At 39.8% G+C, this 27720-nt stretch overlaps 1 protein-coding gene across 2 annotated transcripts in view; it reads left to right on the forward strand.

Annotated features, from left to right (window-relative positions):
* The window catches only part of Prp18 (pre-mRNA processing factor 18), a 52731-nt gene that overhangs the window by 15627 nt on the left and 9384 nt on the right, over window positions 1–27720 (forward strand). For both annotated transcript variants that reach the window (XM_083133436.1, XM_083133437.1), the window contains exons 2-4: window positions 12422–12495; window positions 20309–20429; window positions 23970–24136. In XM_083133436.1, coding sequence (XP_082989562.1) covers window positions 12433–12495; window positions 20309–20429; window positions 23970–24136 — 351 coding nt within the window. In that variant the 5' untranslated portion in view covers window positions 12422–12432. The remainder of the gene's footprint in view (window positions 1–12421; window positions 12496–20308; window positions 20430–23969; window positions 24137–27720) is intronic.

The raw sequence follows: 27720 nt of genomic DNA on the forward strand, positions 1-27720 counted from the left end.
TTTAAATAGTTTTTAGGAATTACATCATGGATGTTTCACACGATAAAGTTTGTATTCCATTTTCGATCAGTGTCCCAAGTACATGCAGAATTCCTCCAGTATTCTATGGTAAAAATTATCTTTAGTGAGCTTATTCATCATCCTGCAAAGAATTGATGATTTTCTGAGAAATTTCAGACATATATCTGATGAGAAAGAATTGAGTATTACCCCACAACTAGACGGAGGGTTTTCATCAATTTCATCAAGGATGTTGCATACGAAAAAAATTGCATTCCATTTTGGAGCAGTGTCCACGTACAGCCGGCAGCCGACGAGAAGATCGCTGAATGAAGGGAGATGGGGCACAGAGGGAAAGGGAGGGTCAGGTTCATTTGCAGAATTTAGGGGTAGTCGGGGAGAAGGAAGTCTTGTTTTCTTCTTGGCGGGTCATTGTCCGTGAGAACCGTGTGGAAGTTAATTTTTCTTTTTTTGCTTTTTCTTTATTTTGGTGTTTTATGGCGAGTGTGAGGAAGAGAGGTGCCACTGTGCACAGTGAAGGGCATGAAATTGTGAGCAAAATCATTTATTTCTGTGATCGGGAATCAAGACAGAAACAGTATTTGGTGCCAATCACGCAGAGCACAAAGCACACGTCTGCAGCAACAGGGTTGTCAGAGATGACCATCAAGCGGATTCGAAAGGAATTGCGGGAGAGGAACGCTCCGTCGCCGATGAGGAAACTCGTGTCCCCCGGAAAGAACAGAAAAAGGCCACCACATAGAAATATCTGTGTTGATGATTTTGACATTAGCGTAATCCGAAACGTAATTTGCGATATTTATTGCAACAAAAATGTACCGACAGGCCATAAAATTTTGTCAGCTGTTCAACAAAAAATTCATTTTCCTTGGAAGGTGGATTCTTTGCGACGTTTGATGAAAAAGGTCTGATTTCAGTGAAAAAGGTGTAAGAACAAGAGAAAGATCTTAATGGAAAGACCCGATAATGTGTCATGGTGAAGTAAATATTTGGCTATAAAACGTTTTCGCCAAGAGAATCGGCCAATTGTGTATGTAGATGAAACGGCTGTGGATAATAACATAATATTACACAAGTGTTGGCAGTCCATTGATATTTTTGGTGAAGTAAATAATACAAGTTCAGCACATAGGCTTATCGTCGTGCATGCAGGGTACAGTGAAGGGTTCATTGCAAATGCGAGCCTCGTATACAAAGCAGGTTGCTCTACAGGTGACTACCATGGACAAATGAACTGCACTAACTTCGAAAGTGGCTGACAGAGAGACTAATCCCAAATTTACCGAATCAGTCCATTGTCGTCATAGACAACGCCCCTTATCACACTGTACAGGTAGGTAAGGTTCCCTCAGGATATAGCCTGAAATCTGACATGACAGCTTGGCTATCATCACAATATTCCGTTTGATGAAAATATGAGGAAACTAGAACTGTACAATTTAATACAGGCTAACAAACCACAGGAAAAAAACTTTCCATGTGGACAGAACTTTACAGCAGTATGGCCATACAGTGCTTCGTGTACCACCGTATGCGTGTGACCTGAACGCCATAGCATTAGCATGGTCCAAAGTAAAAAAATATGTATGGGATCAAAATGTGACTGGTTCGCTATCAATATCCGAACTACAGGAACATACGGTTAAGGGCATTGAATATTGCAATCAAGACGACTGGAAAAGGAATATTGGAAAACGGATGGATTGGTGGAGAACGAAGTGGAGAGATTGATTATTTATTTTGAAGGTGCAGATAGTGACATTTCCTCAGACTCGGAGGGCACAGTAAGTTGTGATGAAGAAGAAGTCGAAGAGGATGACAAACTGGCGCAACCTTTGTCTTAAATGCGGTAAATTAACCAATTATTATTTTTCAATTCAATATCTCTGAAATTATCATTTTTAGTGATGTTCTGGTTATATCTGCACCATGAGATTTGTGTGTGCGTGTGTACAAGGGAGAGTAAAATTAATTTGTTTTTGTTTCTTATCTAGTAGAGTTCTACATGTAAGGTTGCAGAAGTTTGCTGATCTACATATAGTTTCAAGTTTGAGTTAGTGCATGTATACCTCAAGAAGAATAAGACTTTGGGGGTCCACGTGCAGTCACTTATGAGCCATTGAGAAGGCATTTCCACCCACCTGCCTGTGAACTGAGGCCATTGTCGAACTTTCTCCTCCGTTAGTAAACTTGATGGTGTGGTAAACATGCACAGAGATATTGAATTTTTATTTGCTGAGAAATATCTGTAAGTTTTAGGCTGACAGAGAGCAAGAAAGCACTCCTCTTCACTGGTGCAAGTGTGCATAGGTGATGTCATCTTTAAAATGGCAATTTTTTTAAGCTCACTTGAATAGTGTTGCAGCCTTGAGGTTGTTTTGTAAATAACTGTTGATACCTTGTATGAGTTTGAGCTGTATACAGTCTGTCCTACAATTTTTATTGGACTTTTAACGTTTTCATTTCACTCTCCTAGTACATATGGTGGTCACGTGGAAGTTGATATTACCAGGAGCATAACTGTATATGTCTGATGTGCCATGATCCTTAATTTATGGACATGTGTGTATTATTTTGTGTATTTATCTTGGTATGAGTGGGTATGTTGATTCATCAAAGGATCCTGGCCTCCCCGATGGCGCAGTGGTAACGTCGTCGCCTTGTAATCAAGAGGTCCCAGGTTCGATTCCCGGTGGAGGCACATAGTGGTTCGGATCCCACTTTAAACTGTAGGTCCAGTCCCGATTAGCCTTACTGTGCATAAAGTGGACTTAAACAACAAATCAATCAATCCAATCATCAAAGGATCCTGTGTATTTGAATGTCCAGCTATTGCCCCTGTTCAACTTGATTATTTAGAGAGTGGAACATGCTTTCTTATGGCCCAAGCTGAACGGATTAAGGGAGAGGTGCGAGGAGACTTTTCATCAAAGGTTCCTTCCCTTGTGGTCTATATTTTTTAAAAAACAAGAAAATGATAGGAGAAGAAATTTATTGTGATTGATAAACAAGTACATACCTTGGCTATTTTTCGAAGTAGTCACCATTAACGTCCAGACATTTCTGATAGCGTGGCACAAGCTTCCGTATACCCTCTGCGTAAAAATCTGCCACCTGAGAGTGCAGCCAGTCCAGAACTGATGTCTTGAGCACATCACTGTCATTGAAACGCTTCGATGCAAGCCACTTTTTCAGGTGGAGAAAAAGAAAGAAATCGCTGGGGGCAAGGTCAGGGCAGTAAGGGGGATGATTGAATAGTTCCCATCGAAATATTTGAATTGTCTGAACAGTACAAGCAACTGTGTGTGGGCGGGCATTGTCATGGATCAGAAAAATCCCAGAGTATAGCATTCCTCTCTGCCGATTTTGGATGGCACGTCGCAGATTATGCAGTGTTTCGCAATACACCTCTGCTGTAATTGTTCGTCCTGATTCCAAGAATTATTCCACAAAAATTACACCCTTTTGGTCCCAAAACACGGTTGCCATGATTTTGTGAACTGATGTTTGTTTGAATTTCTTCGCTTTAGGAGAACCAGAGTGCTGCCATTGCATTGACTGCTGCTTCGACTCCCCAGTGGCGTACGATGTCCACGTTTCATCCCCCATCACTATGTGCGAAAAGAGGTCATCCCCATCCTGCCCTCAGCAGGCCAAAAAATCACATGCAGCTGTCCTCCTTTGCTCTTTGTGAGCATCTGTCAGCATTCTTGGTACCCACCTCGCACACAGTTTGTGATACCCCAGGTTGTCAGTCACAATTCGAAGCACTGTTTTCGCAGACACTTCTGGAAACTCTTTGGCGAGTTCAGATATTGTGAACCGGCGATTGGAATGCACTTTCTCGTTAACAAGTTCAATCAGATCGTCCATCTGAACACTAGACCTTCCGCTACGCTCATCATCATGGACATTTGAATGCCCTTCCCGAAACTGATTGCTCCATTGCCTGACCTTCCCTTCACTCATCACTGTCGGTCCATAAATGGCACACAATTCCCGATGGATGTCAGCTGCATCCTGTCCTTAGGCGTTCAGAAATCGTATTGACAGATCTCACTTCACATTGGCGGGATTTTGTATTACGGCAGCCATTTCACCTTATTGCTACTCGCACGTATGCAACCCCTCTCTGACGATTCTATCTCTGTTGCAAGCACTGAATACTAGGGCATGCTCCTGCGCATGCTCAACTTCATCAGTGTTGCCAACCCCACATAAAAAATTATCGGCCCTTTTTTATGTATGGTATGTAATTGTGTGTTACAGTAAATAAACCCAGTTTCAAGGAATTGAAGTTATATCTTTATTAGAAAAAACATGTCAGCTTCTTTGTCCAAATTACTGGAAGTGAAATGACATGCAGCTTATTATAATTATTTTGACAATCAGAACCATTGCATATGGTAGTGTCACGAACAATTTTGAATTCTAACTAACCCATTCATCTTCAGTATTACATATTTTGAAAAAAAAATCTGCAACTGTAATGTGCCTAATCCCTAGTACAGTGGTTCCCAAAGTGTGTGCTGTGGCATCGTAACTGGTTTATAGAGTCCGCAAAATGTTCCAATATTTTCACTGAAATGATACTTACTTGTTAGTCTACACATGATTTTAGTACTCTTTATACCAGTGGCGTGCAGTGACATTTTTTGTTTGGGGAAGCAGGTCTCGAAAAGTTAAGATTGATTGATTAATTGATTTGCTTTTTTTTACTTCGCCTTTTCTGCCAGTTTTGGCTAATTTGCAAAGATGGGGATGAGTGATGACATGATGAAATTGATGAATAGACCCTCAAACATCCATGCCTATGCCGAGATTCGAACCCGGGACCCCTGGCATCGTAGCACGATGTGCTAACCGGAGAAAAGTTAAGAAAACCAAGAATTCATTGCTTCTACATGGTATGTTATACTGAAATATGAGCACTTTACCTGATTCTGTTTCCTTATCGTATCTGGTACTTCAAGATGGTCTTCAATCATTGAGTATTTGAAAGGGAAAGGTGAATATCCTGGTGCAGTTGTTCATTTATTCGAACCTCATTTGGCCTCTTGTGAAACGTATTTAATGCAACAGACGAATGCAGATGATTGAATCAGTTTTCACGATTTTCACATATTGCAATATTCACAAATCCATTTTGGCACCACGTAGTTCTTTCCGTAGAAAATAGTAAACAATGGCAGTACTAAAAGTTTTCTAAGCTTTCGGTTTCCACATAACCACTCTAACTTCCCGCAAAAAGAAACAAAACAAATATAAATTCGCACCCGCGAGAAACTTTTAACCTTGCAAATCGCTTGGAAAAAAACGTGACCACGGCCAGCGAGTGTTACGAACTCTATTTGGCGGATGTCTATGAACGTGATGTCTTAATAAGACCGAACGCTCTGAAACGTTTATATTCACACAGAATATGTCATATGCATGTCAGCAATCATATTTTTGTGTTTCTTGTGTGCTTTGAAATTTTATGGTTTATTTAAAAATATTAAAATTGTAACTTGCTTGGTTGATATGCTACAATGCTGGCATGGACACTTAATCGTGCAGTTTCCAACACTGAGGACATCAGTCTACTTCACCGATGGCATCCCCTACTTGCTTCCATCCCTTGCCGATTGAAATACAAAGTTTCCCTCCACAAAAGAAAAGTCTCCCATTGGCTGATTCAAGGTCGCCTGGTTCTCTTGGGGAATCCTGCTGGCGTTGGCTTTTAAAAGCAGGCCAGGGTGGTGTGTTGCCGTCGCCGGGCAGATGTTTTGTCAACAAGCCACGAGAGGGTGTGGATGGTCCCATATCCGAAAAGGACGAACATTACTGGCCTACGGCAGGTTCATTCTGTTGAGGTAACAGGGAAAAAATAATGAGCAACTAAAAGTTAAAGAAGTAATTTTGTAACCGTAATGCTGTGGGCCAGCACTGCTGGCCTTGCTGTACTGAAGTGCACGTGCATGCTTTATACATAAAGTGTTTCTGAATTTGAGATATATGTGTGTATTTTTCAACTTAAGGCAAGCAACCTAACCACACTAACAGAGCATTGCAAGTATTAGATAGGCCTACATTCTGACTTGGGCACCGTGAAACGAAAAGTTTGGGAACCCCTGCCCTAGTATATGGAAAAACAATACATAGTCTATACTACAAAATGGCATAGTTTTAGTTTACTTTCCTGAAAGTGCCATTGGGGCATCAACCTCTAGTAGCATTTTTGAATTCATTGTTTGAGAAAACTAATTTTTTTTTTAATTAAAAACTTTTAAAGAGCTGTACAAATCTTTACAAACCCCATACATAATTGTAACATAGGAAATTTTGCATTCAGAACTGCTGCCATAGTAGGATTTGGGGGTGGGGGCTTGGGGTACAAAACTTTTTTGTTGCTCAAAAAATACATGACCTATGCACGAAATGGCATAGTTTCTCTTTAATTCGCTGAAAGTGCTACTGTGGCGTCAACCTCTAATAGCATTTTTGAATTTGTTATTTTGAAAAATTGAATTGGATTAAGAACATTTTAAAAGGTGTACAAAAATATACAAAACCCATAGATCATTTGGTTATAGGAAATCTTCAAATTCAAATGCTACTACAGGTTGACAGGCGTGACTTACTAAAGTGTGTTGAGTGTACTGGAGTAATTAGGACTGCCATCCCCCAGCTAGGATAATTTGCACAATGCATATCCAATGCAGTAGAAGGGGGCCAGTGCTAAAAATTCTCAGAAGTTAAAAAGCTAATACAAAATACTGTATATGATGATAACAATACCGCTGGCCCCCGTGGCGGTGTGATTAGCACATCGTGCTACGATGCCAGGGGTCTCGTGTTCGAATCCCGGCCTGGGCATGGATGTTTGTGAGTGTCCATTCATCATATCATCACTCATCCCCATCTTCACAAATTAGCCAAAAGTGGCACAAAAAGCGAAGTAAAATAAATTAAATCAAAATAATAACAATACAATTATGTGTTGATAAGGGTAATGGTAAAGTTCCCCGTGCATAAAGCACCATACCATGAAGGCACATCTAGGGGACATGCGAGTACAACCCCACACATTCTTGATCCAAGCTACTTTGGAGGTGATGTGATCAGCACCATGCTCTGGCCAACTTTGTCTTGGAGCTTAATTTGTGAATACCTTTTTTGTTGGTGTCTTATTGAAGATGTCTGAGACTAATTGAAGAGATGTTGAGATTCACAAATGTGAGACCACTGTGATAAGTGATTTACAGACAACTTTTCCCCTTTACTTTCTGTCTTTTATGTTCAATCAAAAAACAGTGAAAACTGTACTAATGACAAATTTTAGGGTGGATCCAAAAAGTAAGCTCCGATTATGTACAAAATATAACATTAGTAGGAAGTGACATTATGATTTACACCAACATTAAGTGCGGAAAATAACATCTTGCAAATTACACCCATTTTGGTCCATACACTGCTGGAGTCAGTCGCTGAAACTTCTCTTCTCTGGGGAAGGTGGAGACTCATAACCTACTTTTCGACACTCACCATTGTTGTTTTGGGCATTTGTTCGTATCAATGCACTAAATGTTGTATGTGTATGTCACCAAAGACTGGAACTGTACTTACTGCAGCACCACTGTCAAAATGTCCTGGTAGAAAGAAGCCACTTCAGCTGAAGGAAGAGAGAGAAGTCCTTAGGCAGGAGGTCATTCTGTATGGGGAGTTATCAAAGATTAAAGAAATATCTCCCATCCCGAAACCAAGAACACATTTCATTCCTTCAAAATACCAATAACCTGCTTTCAAAAATCGAACTTGTAGAAGGTTGCATTACAAACAAAAAAACCAACATGGTTGTAAAGGCATGCAATAGAAGGTTCATTCCTATTGGAGGCGTTGCTCTGGCATTCCATGAAGCTTGCGGTCAACAACTTGAAGTGATGCAAAAGAGACATTTTGCAAGTGTTATTTTCCGCACTTAATGTTGATGTAAATCATATATATATATTTTTTTTCAATAATAATGGCATGCATATGGCTACATGGCTAGCACATGAATACATGGTCCATACACTGCTGGAGTCTGTCGCTGAAACTTCTCTCCTCTGGGGAAGAAAAACCTACCGATCGTTCTTTTGTTATTGCTTCAAATTGTGTGGTGTAGTCGTAGGCGGGGACGTGGTGGGGTGGGGATTCCACTCCTCGCTAGCTGCCATTTCAGTCACCATGGAGCCATGGAACACAATGCATCGTTAATGTTGGTGTAAATCATATTATTTTTTTTTTCAATAATAATGTCATGCATATATATGGCTGCATGGCTAGCACATGAATAAAGACAAACTCTTTTTATTTACTGTATTATATCATTTAAAAAATCATCAGGTTTTTCTGCCCCACCCTGTATTTCAGAAAGCTTATTAGTTATATACAGTGTTGTTTTTTTTTTCTGGGAAGAAAGGTTGCAGTACTCTTCAAGTTAGTTTTGTTATTGTGTTCATTATAAAATCCACTCAAAACATTGTTGTATGTTCATAAATGATTGACCATCCATGTAGTCTCTCTCCCTCTCACACACACATATATACATATCTTTCTTTTGTTAAAAAATGTTATGTAAAGTTGTTACATGTGAGGACAAGGTGGGTCAGGAAATTGCTGTTGGGATTGAGGGGTTTCGGTCTGTTGTTGAGGTAGAGTTCAATGGAGTGGAGACCGTGTGAGTGAGGGATGTTGGTGTAGAGGGAAGTACCATCAATGGTAGCAAGAGTGGCATCTGCAGCCAATGGCAAGGGTGTTGATTTTCTGAAGAAAGTGATTGGTATCACAAAGGTAGGAGATCAGCATTTTCACAAGAGACATGAGGTGGAAGTCGACAAAGGCTGAAATTCACATTCACACAACTTTACATGTGAGGGTGAACTTTCCCCTAGATCTGAAACACTATCATGAATGCCAGAATGAGCAAACTTGAATGAGAATACCTGGATACCCAACCCTTAAAACATGCTCTGGACACACAGAGAACCATCCCTGTCCATGTTCTTATACCAACTGAACCACTTCAGTTACATTAAGGTCACTGGGACCCATTGCACCAAGCAAATTACCTTCCTTGATGTGGATGTGCATATTGAGGAAGGGCATTTGAAAACATCCATCCATATCAAACATGCCAACCACATGCAGTACTTCCACTTTTCCAGCTTTCCCATTCTCCCTGGCCCTCAGAGGGCAACACTTCAAAACCTCACCCACCTCCCGACAGAACTACAACCTCCACCTACACCCAACCATGGTTATCTTTCCACCCTAGTCACGAATCAAATATCCTTAGCTGCCTCATAAACCCAACCAAGAAACCTGACACCAAACCGCCTGTACTTACAAGCAGCTTTGGACTGTAGAGACTAAATTAAATCTTAATCCCCCTTGTAGTAGCATACCGATCTTAAGTATTACATGGTGTATACAAGCATTCATGCAATAGGTGTACCCAAAAAAAGTCCAGATCTCACTTTAAACTGTAGGTCCAGTCCCTGTTAGCCTTTCTGTGCATAAAATGGACTTAAAACAAAAATTCAAACTCAAAAAATATGAAGTTGCTTTACCCTGTGGTTATTGCACAGTTACACACATAAGCAACAATATCTCAGCCAAAGAATTCAACAACCTTTATTTGTGATACAGCTATGATGATTTTTCTTGAGGGTGCACATTGCTTCTAGCTCACTTTTATTTCATTGCAATAAAACCGGTATAAAAGTTTCCTTGCAAACTCCCGCCAGTAAAAATGTATGTATTCGGTTTTTGTCTTTGTATGATATGATCTAGTCATCGATTGCTTCGCCAGGAATAGGACATTTTTCATTTTCTATCCCCTAATAAGAAAATATAAGTGCCTGCCAGTAACCATTCTTAATTCAATGGTGTCTCCTATTTTTGCTATTTAATTAATTCAGTAATAGAAAATATCATTATTATATGCTTATACTCTGGTGACCTATAAATGTTAACTTACGTGGTATGAATTTTTCCATTGATGCATCTTTATGAACGTGAGTCGAGGCACTATGTAATGTGAACAAGGGAAATTATTAAAGTTTTGTGGATGAAACTATGTAGTGAACTTAGAAAATTATCAAATCATCTTGAAACATTCCACAAGTACAAATCAGATTACGAAGATATCAATTATTTCTATTGGACAGGCAATCAAATCTTTTACTAATCAGCATTATATTTTGTACAGTCACTGAGGGTTCTTTTTCCTTTTCACTAGGGCTGAGCCAATACCGATGCATCGATATTAGCCAATACCTGCCGATACATTTCCGGCATTTTGGTCTTTCATGAGCTGATCAAAAATATCGCCACACTTTCGCAGAGTCTAATTAACCTGTAAATTATGCATGGTTCAAAGTTCATTTTTATTTTGCACCAGTTTTGTCTGAAATAACTGAATTTTGTGATAATATAATATGCAATTTAATATTCTGATGTAATTCCCAAATACAGGGTAATTATAAATGATTCATTAGGTTTTAAAGTGAAATATTTCCAAAACTGTTAATATTATATGTGTGTGCTAATCATGAAACTAAAGACACACATCTGAAAGTTTGTCATATTTGTAACTTTGGCACCTGCCGACAGATGGCAGCACAAACCTAGTTTCCAAAATGGCGTCTATGCAGCAGAAAGCATTCTGTGTTTTTCTGTTGTTACCGTACGGGTCTCACTTATTGCACAGCACTTGAGCAACCTTGTGTTCTGATGTCACGGGAGAAAGCTTTTTAATTTTAGGCTAGATGCCTACATTGTCAGGTTAGGCTAGCTAGGTTTAGTTCTCTTAGCCTAAATAATATTTTTTTCATTGTATTTATGCTAATGGAACCTAGCCTAACAGGCCTAACCTAACCTCGTAGGCATTCCTCGTCTGACATCAGAACACGAGGTAGCAAAACTGTTGTGCAGAGAGGAAGACCCGTTACCGTATAGCATGCATTCCGGAGACAGTTTGCAACTGCACCGCCAGGTCACCAAAGCATTCTGCGATGGCATCTTTTGTTTAAGGGAACTGGTTGCCTGTGTAAAGGTAAAAGCACAGGATGTCCAAGTGTTTCTGCTGAAACAGTGGAGCGAGTCAGAGCAAGTTTTGTGCGTAGCCCACAGAAGTCAACGTACCGTACCAGTCAGGAACTTGATATACCACAGCCAACTGTCTGGAAGATTTTGCGAACCTGATTGTGACAGAAACCGTACTGCATACAGTTATTGAAAACGTTACAACCGGACGACCTCATCAAACAATATGAATTTTGTAATTCCATGCAGGATGCTATGGAGGACGATTGTTTTCTTGAGCTTCTGCTGTTTAGTGACGAGGCAACATACCATTTGAGTGGCAAGGTTAATCGCCATAATGTTCATACATGCAACAGTGCAACATGAACGAGATTCCCCAAAAGTGAATGTGTTTACTGCAGTGTCTAAATCAAAGGTGTACGGTCCCTTTTTCTTTGCAGAGAACACTGTGACTGGTATGTCATTCCTTGATATGCTGCAGTTGTGGTTGTTTCTACAAGTGAAAAAGGATTCCAATAACTTTGTATTACAATTTGATGGACCACTGCCCCATTGGCACACAGGTGCGTCACTACTTGAACGAAGAACTCCCACGCCGTTGGATTGGGCAATGTGCTGATGATGACTTAGGGCTTTTCCCATGGCCTCCTAGATCTCCCAACCTAGGGGTTTGTGATTTTTTTCCTTTGGGGGACATGTGAAAGACAGTGTGTGTGCCACCACTACCAACAACAACTTTGGTTGAGCTGCAGGTTCACATTACAGCTGCTTTTAAAACAATTAGTAGGGATATGCGAGAGCACATGTGGGATGAAGTAGACCATCGCATAGATGTGTGACAAAAGGAAGCCACATTGAACATTTGTGAAAGTATGTCTGAAACTTGGACAGTCTCTGTTTATTTTCATGTATCATTCTTTATTGTGTGTTATATATTTTTAAATGCAGCCCTTTCAAACCCGATGAATCATTTATAATTACTCTGTATTTTAAAGCAAAAATTTTGGTAAATTGATGCATATAATTCAAGTTGAAACTTACACACTACAATTAATCAATACTTTGAATGACTTTTAATCATTACAATTTTCAAGTATCAGTATCGGTGGGAATCTGTGAGAGTATCAGCATCACTATTGGAATCAGTTCTAAGTGGTATCGGCTCTGCCCTACTTTTCATGCTTAGTCTAATTCTTATGGGCATACTTGCATGAGTGGGATTACTTGATTTTGTGATGGATGTAATTGGCTTGGTATTGAGATACAAACAATTACATACAAAATTTGTTTCAGTTTATTTACATTGTAATTTTCTTTCTTGCTCTTTTAGGATAATGAATCATGGACATTCTAAAAGCAGAAATAGAAAGGAAGAGGAAGGAGTTGGAGAACTCAAATGTTATAGTGAGTATGTTATAATAGGGTACCTCATCATTGAGTAGTTAGTAGTACGCTGATGATTAATCTGCATGTGCATATGTTTTACCCCATGTCTGTGAACACACAACTTGCAATCAGTGAACAAGTTTCAATTTATTTACCACCGGCCCCCGTGGCGGAGTGCTTAGCACATTGTGCTACTATGCCAGGGGTTCCAGGTTCGAATCCCAGCCTGGGCATGGGCAGTGTCCATTTATTTACCCTTAGAAGGCAGGAGACTGTTGGTTTACACATTTCCAAAAGAGAGCCGTTGTGGTTTAGTTGGTAGCGTCTGACTGCCACGTGGGGGACCCGGGTGATCTAAGGTTGGAACTTGACTGACCGTGTACCCACATAAAGCATCTCTGGGGCTCACCCAGCCTTCAATCAATGGGTAAAGGCAACCCAAGTGTGGTGCTGATCACATCACTTCTGAAATGACCAAGATCGAGACTGTGTGTGGCCCTACCCCCACATCCCCTAAACATACTTTCATGGCCCGTGCTATATGCACAGCGAACTTTACCTTGCCACTTGTTTGAAAGCAAACTTTTGAACCCAGTAGCACACAGCAGGAAGGTTAGCTGTGGACAATTGTAGATTGAGGTCATTGTGTTTATCATTTGAAGCAAACACAAAAAATTAACAAGTTTTATCTCCTTCAACATTTGGCCTTTTTTTCCATACAAAACATTTGGTTAATTATTTTGTGTCAAGTAAAGTTGTTTCAACTTAGAGAACACAATGGATTTTGAAACTGGCAACATTTATGCCTCATTTGGTGACAAATGTGAAAATGTAGTTGCCAAGCTTTGATAGAACAACATTAAGCCTTTATTTCCATTATATGAAAAACTCAATATGCTGACCAAGGCAGAAATTTATTTTATTTTAAAACATAAACTAAGCATAACTTTGCTATAAGGTTGAAACGTTACGTTTAGTTTATGTTTTAAAATAAAATAAATTTGTGACTTGGTCAGCATATTGAGTCTTTGATAGAAAAAGTCGTCACCAATTCTGGGTATAGAAAAACATAAAACAATGAAATTATAATTTATTAAAAGCAGAGAGTCCATAGATTTAAATTCGACTATGTTGATTGATTCATTTGTTATTTTAAGTCCAATTTATGCACAGAAAAGCTAATCGGGACTGGATATACATTTCAAAGTGGGATCCGTACCACTGTGCCATGTACCTCCACCAGGTATCGAACCCAGGACCCCTTGATTACAAGGCAGTGACGTTACCATGAATATAATATGTAATTTTTTCCATTACATAGTCATGATTACTCAGCATAGAAAGTGATGAAAATAAAACTTTGGAAATTTGAGAGGGAGTCACAGTTGCTACGTTGCCAACCACAATAATATAACAATGCATGCAATTGAAAAAAAATTAATCCATAACTTGATATCATACACCTTTACCTAACTCCATACTTGACTTGATTTATTGATTGATTGATTTGCCTTATTTTACTTTGCTTTTTGTGCCACTTTTGGCTATTTTGCGAAGATGGGTATGTGATGTTATGATGAAATTGATAAATGGACACTCACAAACATTCTTCCCAGGTCAGGATTCGAACCTGGGACCCCTGGCATCGTAGCACGATGTGCTAACCACTCCACCATGGGGGCCAGCTCCATACTTGACAACAAATCAACAATGTAGTTAAACATCGATTTCAAAAACGTTATGTCATTTGTCAAATATAATATCATTTTCTTCAACATTTACTTAATTTTTCTTAGTGTCTTAAAATGTATTCGTTTGAGGAAGATTAGGTTTGATAGTGAGAGTTAATATGGTGTGGATAGGTTAGATCACTCAGCGCATAATTCTTATTCTGTGTAGATATAAAACTACCTATACATAGGCATACTTAAATATATTCTTTCATGCATAGTGATCAAAAGTTGTAGAGTGCCACACACGTAAATTTGCCGTTGCGTAGAAACGAATTTTCGTTTCGTCTCCCTCTCTCTTAGCATCACGTGTTCTACCCTGCTCGAAAACCTTCGCTATTGTTGCCATATTGTCATTCCATTCCTGGACACACTCGCGCAAACTTCATTGAAAACAATTGAACAGCGCTCCAGCTCGCGGTTCCCACCGGTCAGCAGGGACGGCAATGTGGCAATATAGCACGGCGTAGTCGTTGCTTCTTTTATGCAGTGCATGTTCATTGGCTAGCTAGTAACTAGTGTTGCCAACTGTAATAATGAAGCACTATTTCTGTCACGGAAGGGGAAAGCAGGTAAAGTGGCGGTGAGTTTTGTTGGATTGGAAGCACCATATTTTTATTTTATACTAAGTATTTGACCGGTTTGACGTTGTGTGCGTGTATTGTGTGTGTGTATGTAAAAGTGTGTGTTTGCTAATGAACGTTAAATTCCATAATGCCTCCAGTTCTGTCGAAGTTGAAATCAAAAACCTTGCATAGCCAAGCTCGGGAAATTCTAAGCAATTCAACTCTGGCTCCGGCAGGTGTTCTTGTAGAAATTGCATAGAGGAGGCTGTCATTTTTGCTGCTTAATGCGATACATATTGTTTTCTGTGTTAAAATTGCCATGCTTTGATGGGTGACCAAGTTCATAGCAGGGCCGGCGGAAGGGGAGGGCGAACCGAGCGGCAAAATTTGAAGAGAAGAAAAAATAAGCCTATTGAAAACTGTGATCGAGCGAGATATTCTTTTGCGCTGAATAGTATTGAAATAGCATAAGAAGTCTCATTATTTATTTTATATTTGATGTTTTAGTTAGGAATATATTGATTTTCAATTTTCCGTTGCTGCGTAATGACCGGGGGGGGGGGGGGGGGTGTCGAAATAGAGCGGCATCTACTGCCACCTCCCAGGGAGGCAAAATGACTAGCGCCGGCCCTGGTTCATAACAAAAGAAAAAGCCGCGCAGCTTATCATCTAGTGGCAGTATATGTACTTGTTATTGTTGTCGAAGCCGGCATCCTTTGTAAATGTACAACAAAGGCAACCGACTGTCGCAGATCTCAGAGAGGAAATAATAATACTGTTTGAGGAGGAGTGTTATGGTGCAATTGTAGCGGTTTAACACGTTGGCATGTTATTATCTGCCGTTGCAGTTCCATACCAGTGTATACGGGTTTTGGGAGTGAAAAGTTAGAACGCCACCAGTGCATTAATGCAATGAAAAATAATATATACGTATATATTTTTTTTATTTTGTTTGAAATCACTCAAATAAGGAATCGTATGAAGAAGTCTTCTTTGCAGAATTTTTGGTAATTGTACTTATGTGTTAGTTCATATTTTGCGAATTTTTAGTCCATATGTATGTAGCTACATACAAAGCCACTTGTTAGTACATATTAATCCTAGTCCTGGTATAATGCATGACGTTTAAAACTCAACGTTAGATAGACCTGAATTCTCTAATTTTATTGTTGTACGTAACAGCTGTGCATCGGCGCACCGCAGCGATTTTTCTATCTGCTCCATTAGCAACACTGCTTCTTTAGTTCTGTCGCGCATTGCACGGCAGAATTATCTGCGCTGGACTCTACACCGTCATTCTTTGTCTTGTTTACTTTTTTTTCCCCATTATAAAGAATTATTGTCTCAATATTACTAGTATTGAAGGAAGAGGCAAAATCCATAGAAAGGTGTTTCCTTATGGCCAGTGATGGTGTATGAATATCAACTAATTAAAATGTATTTCTAGTATTCACAATAAAGGGAGCCATGGTAGTCTAGTCAGTAGGGTGTCTGACTGCAATGCGGGAGACCCAGGTTCGATTCCCAGAGTGAGTGATGCAAGGTCTGAATTTTTCCGGCCTTGCCCCTGCATAGAGTTGCTCTGGGGTTCACCCAGCCAATCAGTGGGTGCCTGGGGGCAACCTGGGGGAATAAAGGTGGATGGTGCATGGTGCTGATCACATTACCTCCAAAATGGCCAAGATCAAGAATGTGTGAGCCCTTCCCCCACATCCCCGAAATGTGCCTTCATGCCATGGTGTTATATGCATGGGGAACTTTAACTTTTTATTAACAATAAAAAGAACAAACTTTGTGCTGCTTCCTAACATGAAGAGAAGGACGTCAATTTCCAGTGAGGGTCGAACAACGGGTCCTGCCCCCCCCCCCCCCCCAACCCTCCTGGTGCTCATGGAGACAAACCTGATTGTGAAAGGAAACAAGTCATGGTGGAAATGTGAGCGTTTCAGGAATCTTTGACATAATACATCTGTGGTTCAGTGCATTGATGGAACCGTTGGAACCAGTGTGACACTACTAATGGGCAGCTTTCCATGGGGCATCTTCAGCAGCTGGGTTACCTTGTAAGGGCTCCTTCAATTTGTTGAACAGGACACAATTCCAGACCAAATCTGGAGATAACCCATAAATTATAATGGTTCTATTGGGTTCCATAACAGGACCGGAACCTTTTTTCTTGCACAATTTAAATTTGGTTCAAATTGCTTTTGTTTCATTTCAGTACTAAGCTTAACCGTATTTAAATTAATCCGGAAAATAGGTTCTGGGACCGAATTAAAATACGTTAATGATAGAGAGGTTCTTTTCAGTCCAGAATCCATTTACACTTTCTGATTTCTCTTCCGGACCGGAATTGAATTTATTTACAATTCTTGGACCTTAAACAACCCTGCTCTCCAAGCCTAATTCTGTGATGGGGATCTGTCATAAGGTGACAGCAGGTGTTGCTGTTGTGGAAGTGAAGTCAAGAAGTATGATTCCTTTTGCATCCGAAAGCCAATTGTTTTCCATGTACAGGGTGGTGCAGGAAAAATGGGAAAATTTCAATTGACGTAGATGCACGAATTACCACAGGAAAAAATACATTTAATGCATGCACAGAGTATGAATAATTGAAATGCATTATCTATGGCACTTACATGTCACTTTACTTCTTGAAGATGACATCGGAAAGATGTGTTCCATATTGGCGTACACATTCAGATAGTCTACTGTGGAAACTCTGAAATGCTCGGTGTATCATGTCTCGAGGAATGCCAGTGATTTCTTCTTCAATCATCTGTTTCAATTCAGCGATGGTTGCAGGACGTGTGCTGTACACTTTGCTTTTGAGGTGTCCCCACAGAAAGAAATCGCAAACACTGAGACCAGGGCATCTCGGAGGCCATGGAATATCACCGTTACATGAAATGACCCAGGTTGCAAACAGTTTGCAAATGACCTCCATCGACTGTCGAGCAGTATGTGACGTGGCTCTGTCCTGCTGAAACCACATATTTTTGGTGTCAAGATGTACAACATGCAACTTCGGTGCAAAGAATGTTTCAAGCATAGTAACATACCGAGCCAATGTCACTGTCGTTGCAATGCTCTCCTCACTTTCAAATAAGGGTCTATGACACCATGATATGACACTGTACATCATACTGTAATCTTGGTACTATGTAATGATTGCTTGTGAATCTGACAAGGATTTTCTTTTGCCCAGTAACGGAAATTCTGCTTGTTAAGGTGGAAATGGGCTTTGTCTGATATCCAGAAATTGCTAAGGAAATTTGGCATTCTCGTTAACCTTAGCCAACACCAGTTTGCAAAAACCCTTATGCAACAGAGGGACGTGAGGATGTAATTGCTGCACAATCTGTAACTTATAGGGTGGAACTGTAATTAATGCATTATTCTTTGTACGCTTCTTGGACTCAACTGTAGCACTGATGCGGTGAAGGCTCCTCTCAATGGCAACTCAAATGTATTCCAAATTCTCTGTGGTACATACCATTCCAAAGCCACCTGGGGGCTTCTGCTTCAAGGCTGAACCAGTTTCTTCGAAATTACGCACCCAGGTTGTAATCACGTGAGCTGATGGGACATGACCATGATATCCTATCTGATAATGCTGCCAAAATACCCTTTGCGCTGCAGTCACGCTATCACCGTTCTTATAAAATGCTTTCACAGTGAACACATGTTCCACCTCACTCTAATGCACCATTGTTACTAAATGCAAAGCCTTCTCAATGATGTTGCATCGGTCCTGAACAAATGCCGTCACTACAGTGTTGCTAATCCTAGATTCAATATTTCCCGTATCCCTGTGCCACCTTGTATATCACTAGTGTTCCAAGTGCCATATTGATAATGCTATCGCCTTCCCTCCCCTAACCCTTGCAGTTCACCCTCACATGCCTCATCTTCATGACTCAATCTCACCCTCACAAGTGTTCTGAAGGGTGAGAGTGACATCTGTTCTCATGAGTCACCCTTCAGATGGTAAATATCTCTGCGATGTGTCTGGGTATTCAGAAAAATAAATGTAAAATTTCATATCCAATGTATCCATCTGCCAGGATGCCTGTGGCTTGTGACAACAGTATAAGCTGTTCCAATTGCAACAACTGAACTGTTGATTGATTTTTGTTATTTAGCATCAATTTTCTGCCACTTTTTACTAATGATGATTTGGATGAGTGATGATGGGATGAAATTGATGAAGGAACACTTGCAAAGAACACCCATGTCCTGGTGGTACAGCACACAGAGCTAACAAATCCACCATAGAGGTCGGATAACAACTGATGGGATGGCAGCATCGCTATCCTAATGTGGTTCATCGTCCTCCAGTTTTGATTTTGGTTAGGTATACGGGGTGTATCATAAGTAATAGCGCAAACTGACACAGTTGAAAGGACGCGATAATAGAAGCAAAAAAGTCTCAGTATACATGGGTCTGCAAACGAGCCGCTTTCGAGATAATTGCAAATGTGTGGTTACAAGCTGCCACTGACTTCATTGTTTGTAAACGTCGTCCTAGTTGGTAAAATGCTAATAAAGTCATCAGAAATCTCACTGCTTTTATTGAACATTCTACTTACTTTAACAAACGTTAGTATGTTACATGTTACAATTACTGTACACTCGTACCTGTTAAAGGAGGTGTTGAAAGTGTCGTCGTTGCATCTGGATGTAATACTGTACGCGATTCCGCATTTGATTTTCGAATTCTTTTGAACACCCCCGGTTCGTTTCGGAATTGGTCACAAGCATGTACAATTCTCTGTACTCATTGTATCCATCCTGTTTGATTGCAACGCCACCTCGGAAATGTTCTGTTTTGTAAACAAAGATAAAACCTCGGAACGCGCAAGGAGTAAAGCACTCGGTATTTACAAAATGCAATCAGTGACTGCTTCTAACCACATATTCCCACACATGATCATCATTTTACCAACTAGGAGGACGTTTACAAACAATGAAATCAGTGGCAGATCGTAATCACACATTCTCAATTGTCTCTAAAATGGCTCGTTTGCGGACCCATGTTTACTGAGACTTTACTTCTATTATCGTGTACTTTCAACAGTATCAGTTTGCGCTATTACTTATGATACACCCTGTATATCTCATCAGAAGTTTTCCAGATATGATGGTCACCTCTGGGCTGTGAACACCTCTGCCTACAGCCTAGGGGCTGTGGGTTTGATCTCTAGTGAAGGTACAATTGCATAGTGCCTTGGATCTCATTTTAAACTGTAGGCCCAATTTCAGTTAACCTACCTCTGCATAAAGTAGACTTGAAAAACAAACTTTCCAGATCAGCATTAACTTTTCTTGTTAAGATACTTGCATTGCTTAGGACAACACCTGAAGACACTGCTGTTAGACGTTGATGAATGTCACCTGCATGGATGCTTTCTTTCCAAAAATCATGACATCCTGCTTTGCCGTGATAATTGCTCTCCATAACGTGTGTAAGTTATTTTCAAGTATTTATATGCTCTTGTATATTATCAGCATATTTCTTAAATTGTTTTTCAGTTACCCAGTAAAAAGTTTTTCAGAAGAGCTGACTTGGTTGCTCGACATGAAGAGGAGTATCTAAAGAAATATGGACTGGTTGGAAATAACTCACAGTCGCACACTAGTAAATCATCAGGCGGTAAGTGTTGTTTTGTCATATATGTAGAATATTTGTCATAATTTATTAAATTGCTATTTATTTATTTTAATGGTTGTAATAATAAGGATAGTGGTTCGCACTTGCAGATGGAAGTTGTCGATGAAGGTAGTTCTTACTTTTACCTAGTCTAATACTGCATTTCGAGAGAGCACCTCTTTCTATTTTTCTCGTCAGGTAAACAACTGTCTTTTTTGTGGGCCTCCCCCATGGTGGAGTGGTAACATCATTACCTTGTAATCAAGGGGTCCCAGGTTCTATACCTGGGCAGGCACATAGTGGTTAGGATCCAAATTCAAACTGTAGATCCAGGATGTAAGGGGTGTCCTTATGGTAAGGCACCCAAAGCCAACCTCACTTCCACATAGTACACCCTGGTAACGGCTTCTTGCAGGCTAACGAGGCTCTGGCGAAACCAACATCAGGGCCAAGAACTCAGACTGAAAGCACACGCCCATGCAAGGACTAGAGAGAGACTTTGGCACCATCTCCAATGGTGTCACCTAGCTTTTCATACACCAAGATATGTCCGTAGCAAATTTCATCACATTATGACCAATAGTTGATCTATATAAGCGAAAATCAGGGGTCGAAAGCGAGTGAAACACCCTGTAGAAACACTAGATGATGGATAATGTGTAATTAACATTGTAAGAACCATTGTCACTAAGATTTTGAGAATCATTATTATTATTTTTATTATTATTATTGCTATAGGAAACTGTATGGTGAGGAAAAGTTGCAATGGGAAACAAGGATGTGAAGCAGTAATAGTAAAAAAGTTTCATAGAAGGAAATTGGTACAATGTTTCCTCCTCCTCAGAGATATATATCACAACTTCATCACACCCTTCACTGTTTCCCCCTCAAGTCTGGAACTTAGCACAAACATAACAAATTCAAGGCATCACATGGTATACTATGGAAAAAAAAAGGAATGAACTGATTCAAGTGAGAAGTGACTCAGACACCATGTAATGATCATGGTGCACGTGAATTCTGCTTTAAAGTATGTCAGTTGTCATACATATTAAGGTATAGCAATAGTACTGCAACAACCTAAAGTTTGTGCCCCAACAGCCCTTTGAGGGCCAAGGCCTACCCTTTTCATAGTGTAGTGAATTGTTGGTGCCTTGAGTACAATCACCCCTGTTGTTCTCACAACACTGGGTCAGCATCAGCATTTTGGAGATCCCACTGATGATTTTTTTTTGCTTGTTATTAAGTTTTCAAAAGAGCTGACTTGGTTGCTCGACATGAAGAGTATCTAAAGAAATAGGTTTGTTATTTAGTGTCACTATTCTGCCACTTTTGGATAATCACGATGATGAGTATGAGTTGTGGCAAAATTGATGAAGGGACTCTCCATAAAGAACACCCATGCTCAGGCCAGGATTTGAACTTGGGACCCCTGATGTTATAGCGTGATGTACTAACCTATAAAGGGTTAGTTTTATTTTTTGGTGTAGTGATACTATGTTGAAAAGAGATTTCTACCCTTAGAGATTCGGCAACTCTGTTATGGGGAGGGTTTGGTGGAGTATACTAAATCAACCAACAATAAGAAAAATCAACAGCAACACTTAATGAAAAAGAGAGCAACGCTTTACGCTGCCACAGCTAGACCCTATGCTATGGACAATAACAGGTATCCCTGGGAAGACTTGTTAACCAACAGATGAACTTTAGCCTAAAATCTAAAAACGGTAGGTAGAGGAGGCCTTAGTAGGCTTACGGTTCACTTCAATGATATCAGGTCGAGCACATTTAAACAACACATTTATTCAAAAAAGAACATGACTTGTGGCATAGCCACCACCAAACATGGACATTTCACTGACGCAAAGAACACACAAAATAAATATACAAAAGATTCTGTACTTACACATCAGCCGATTTTATATAATACCTTTCGTACCTGGGGGCCACACACATTTTCACAATCACAAGCCACATCCCTGACACCTGGCAATTTATGGGGGACACAACACAAAAGATTAGGAAATTTCATGCTTCCTTGGTGTAATAAAGGCTTTGGGGAGTGATGGACGCACTTTCCAGGGTATTCTTTGAAGGATGGCTGGATACAACCATTGATGCCTTGGATGCTTCATGGAAGTTCCTATAGCTCTTTGTTCCTAATCATGTGGTCTGGATTTCCACTTTGGACACAGATTTTTGCACATGGGCGAAAAACACAATATGGGCTTTAAAAAAGGTCTTGGGTACTATTTCCAATGTAGTAGCCCTCCCTTGGCTCCATAATTAACTGATATGGGCCTTGGATTCCTATTTCCAGTGTACTTTCCATTGTTCATGGCCCATGCGGCCATGAACACACTAGATTTGGCCAGCAAAATAACACATGACCTGCTCTCCTCCAGGACACAAGTGTGATTGAACGGCAAGCTCAAACCATAATAGGCCATCTGATAGCCCTCTGTGTGACGTCACAGCCTTGAAAGCTTCTCATTGGCTGGCTGTGGTCACCTGTGGCTTTTCCTTATCTTTGGAGGTTACAATCCTTTCCACCAGATGGCAGAGTTATCAATTAATTCAAAAGTGTATACAAAGGTGTTTTTTCACCTTTTCTGGCTTATTTATGCCAGAAAATGAGTTTACTTTTCATAAATTAGGCATTATTTTACCTATGCACAAATGTTATCTTTTATTTTTAATAAAAGATAAGTGATGTAGCAAATATATGATTTGGAGCACATGGTTTTTTATATTCAAGATGGCTGCTGTCTGCCTAAAAATTGTTCATTCTTAATAAATAAAGCAATTCTATCCCTCCCATGGGTGTAGCAAATGGTTTGTACACATTACTCATGATGCTAATTGGGGTAAAGCCTTTGGGAAATAGTTCTCACAAGCTTTTTCTGATGTTAACCGAGTGACCCTTGCACTTAGGTTAGGTTTGTGGGTATTTGTGTGTGGACATGTATGCCCAACCTTTGGTTGGTCATGAACCACTCTGCCACAGAGGTCAGCCCATTAGGGATCATCTTTAATAAAAACCTTAGGAACTAGCCATTCAGTGGCATGATCAGGTCAACATGTTTTTATATTTTTAAATCCATTTTAACTATTTAAACCAAGATTTAACCCTTGCATTACGCATTCTCTTCTCCTGTCCCTGAGGAAGACTCAAGGTCAGTTCGAAAGTTCAGAATATTGGTGTAACCTGGTAGGGGCAAGATGGGGTACTTGCCCTCACTCCTAAAATTATCAGGTTTTACAAAATTTCCAAGTTAAGTACACTTTCGTTAATGTCCTGGAACCCGAGTAGCATTGTAATAAAGAGTAATTGTTATGAATTTGCAGATGTAACAGTTAAGGCCAAAGTTTAATTCTGCCCCCTCAAAGTTAGGCCCCAAGTTACGCCTATGGTTCGGAAGCCAAAACAAGGTACGTGTTGTGTGATCTCATTCTTAACAGTCTCTTGTGTCGCACTAATTTTTCATTTGAAGTGTAAGCAACAGTTTATAATGCTGGATATTGTGGTTTGTGTACTTTCAGATGGAGCCGAAGATGACGATGGGTCAGAGTGTAAGGCTTTACCTCGACGGGAGGTGATAAAAAGACTGAGGGAAAGAGGAGAGCCTATCCTGCTCTATGGAGAGGCAGAGATTGAAGCTTTTAAAAGGCTTAGGAGGCTTGAGATATTAGAACCAGAAGTTAATAAGGTAAATTTTGCTTGATTTGATTTTTGTTAATTAGGATTGTTTCTCTGCCACTTTTGGTTGATTGTGGCTGTGAAGATGAGTGATGATTAAACCAGTGGTTTCAAAAGGTCCGAGGGCCAAAATTATATGCAGCATTTGATTGGCAGGCTGCATTTCTTTGGGGAGGGAGGGGGGGATTAAAAATTACAAAAGTTGTAAGTACTGAACTGAAAATGTAGTACTTTCGCATGACCTAAATTTCTTAAATGAGGCAATTAAAACAATGGAATCACAAATCAAAATTGTATATTTACAGTTTATTTCACAAAAACCCAATACTTATGGATGAATTGATAGAAATTAAAAACACACCATACAAATAAGAATCCTTCATAGTAAGTGTTTAATGTGAAAATTGAATCTGATCTGCTTATCAAAATTGGAATGCCCACTTCAATTTCTGTATTTGAAAGGTGAAGCAGTGTAGAATCTGCCAGTCGGCTTCTGTAGCGGTTCTTGGTGAACTTCATTGAAGAAAAAACACTTTCACACGTGTATGTGCTGCTGAATATCGATCGATGTCAATCTTTGCCCAAAACTACGAAGGTTTGGAAAGCGTTCCTTTGAAAGGTATTTGAAAAAACTCTGGCCTCTTTTCTTGCCTAGTTTGAAGGAACATATCGCCTTGCAAATCACACAATTCAAGTTGGAGAGAAGCTTCTTGTTCTTCGATGTTAACGCCAAGAGGATTGCTAAATAGCTGGATGCTGCTCATTTCATATGGCTCATTTCGATATTTGCACAAACTTTAACAATCAGTCACAGTACAATCCGAGTTGGAACACTGGAAATCTCTTCGTACTTCGTGCGTAGTAAAACAGATCTCTATAGCGCCACTCTGCAGTTTGTTTTCTAAAGACAAAGAGAGAAGCCTTCGCAGAAGTGGGCGAGTTCATTCCCCATAGCAAAGAGGTGGAAGAGGTGGAGTTCATTCTGCATAGCGAAGGGGTGGAATGCATGGTTCAAAATTCCTCAAAAATCCTGATTAGGTATAGTCAATGAAATGAAAATGGGACACCTATATCCTGCCACTTTTCACCGTATAGTTAGGCAACAATCTTTTTTCATTTTATCCACACTCAAATTCCACCTTTTGTCTGTGAGGATTATTTATATGCTAAAAATTATATTTCAACATTAACAAGGTCAGTGATGCAAATTTGAATGCTGAAACATTACTTCACAAGGCATGAACGCCACAAAGCACCAAACTGAAGCGAAAGTGAGCAAGACTGCATGGATCAGAAGTTTGCATTTTTGGCTGTGCAGGCAATGATGATGAGATACATTTTGCTTTGTTAAGAGCTTTGATAGAACACCATAGACTTGGAGGAAAGGAAATCGACCGAGAGCACATTTCAAACACGTTCGTCATTGAATATTTTCGTGACCGAATGAAGAAAATGCCTCTGTGTGACAAAAATCCTGTAAAACCTTTAAAAATATATAAAAACCTAAAAAAAAGGCTTGATTTAGGTGAATAAACCTAAAATAGGTTCTAACAAGCAAAATAAGTTATGACATAAGTTATTATTTCTATCATACCTGTAAAGGAAAAAATAGGTTAAAAACCTAAACTCCGAGGTCTAGTGATGATATTAATGAAGAGGTACTAACAAAGAACCCATGCCCTAGTAGGATTCCTGTCGTCATAGCATGCTGTGCTAACCACTCCCTGTGCAGATTGCCACAAACATAAGGATGAAGAAGAAAAAATGAAATATCACCCAAGAATATTTTAATATGGTCCAACCAAATCTAATTACAGTGTTAGGAAGGTGAATTATCAAAATTTTACTTCTTGTGAAAGCCCATGCTGTTTCTGCACATGATAAATGAAACATCAACCCTCTACAACAAACAATTGTCGTTTGTTGATTTTGCGTGTGTGTGTGTGTGTGTGTATTATCATATTTGAAAAGACCTTTCTTTTAAATTGAAATCAATTTCATTAATAAAAAACAGCTTTCAACAAACCCACAATACTTGTATTGCAATGAAATTCAAGTACATTATGTTTTTCATGTAAAAAAAAAAATATTCAAATGAGGGGCTCGGTTGTAAAACATAGTAAGTGGCATTTTGGTCATTTCTGAGTTCATTAAGAGAAAATGCTTATTAGAAGCTATACTGTGGATGAATTGTTTTCGTGTTGTGTTTACCAATTTCAGAGGGCTTCACTGAGTCCAATGCAAATTGTATGACATGGAATTTCACTCGAAAATGGAGGGATGGCACATTTTATTTTGTAACTCAAAAATGACAAAAATGTCACTTATAGTGAAACCACAAGCAAAGAAACCTGCGCAGAACCGCGACCCCTGTGGACCATACTCCCACATAGAGGGCCATGCTTCCTTGTGGCCCGAGCTGAACGGAAGAAGGGAAAGCTGCGTGGGGACTTTTCGTCCAAGGTTTTTTTCCTTGTGGTCGCTCTATACCATGTTTTTCACCTAAAGCCCTTCAAAAAATATCAAGAGTTGTGTCCCAAGAAATAGTGAGAACCTTGCAGTCGCATGCTGCTGGTCTAATGTTAATGATCGCTTCCAAGAGACATGTCACATGTTGCTTCAGTGCATAATCTCCTGAGAAACTAATGCAACGTTTCACAATGGAGTGCATGACATATTCCACATGCTTGCATTTTATTGTCGTGTTTTCAAGTTACATGCTATGTACAGCTTATTCCTTCATCGTGAAAACTTACGAGTATATATGAAGATTCGGTTCTAAGTCATGAACAAGCTAACTAACTCTCTTGCCTTCTTAAACCCGAAGGTTCATGGCTGCAGCAACACAGGCCTTCCATCTTTCCCTATCTTGTGCAAGATCTATATACTCTTTTCCATCCCTACCGATTTCCCTTAGGTCCATCTCAACGTTGTCCCTCCATCTTCGTCTTGGCCTTCCTACAGGTCTCTTACCATCAGGTTTCCCAACAAGAATCCTGTAAACTCCTCTTTCCTCTCCCATTCGTGCCACATGGCCTGCCCACCTAAGTCTTCTTGATTTCATTATTCTAATAATATCTGGACATAAATACAAATTATGTAGTTCTAAATTATGTAACCTTCTCCACTCACCTGTCTCCTCATCCCTTTTAGGTCCAAAGATTTTCCTAAGGATCTTATTTTCAAATACTCTCAATTTATGTTCCTCTTTCAATGTAAGGGACCAAGTTTCGGTTCTAAGTCATGGCAACTTTTTTTTGTGAGAATTTGGGACCAGTATGAAAATTCAAAATGTACAAATGGAAGGTGGTAGTGAATGGTGCTGTGGAATGTATGAACAATGCAGATGATGTGTACAAGGTGTATGGTAGGGATGTGAGCAAACATCTGGCATTTCTTCCCCGAAGAAAGGCTATTTTCATATCCACGTTCAAATGCCATTCATGCCACGACACGTCCCTTCTGCATGCAGGTTGACTGCCATCTAGTGACATGGCCACATACTACAGGTGCCATGTTCTACGAGCGACTAGGGATAGCATTAGCACCTTGCGAAATACACACTAACAGCACCAAACCTGGCCTGCATAACCT

This window comes from Lepisma saccharinum, chromosome 13, assembly GCF_977018435.1.
Source record: "Lepisma saccharinum chromosome 13, izLepSacc3.1, whole genome shotgun sequence".
Taxonomy (NCBI): domain Eukaryota; kingdom Metazoa; phylum Arthropoda; class Insecta; order Zygentoma; family Lepismatidae; genus Lepisma; species Lepisma saccharinum.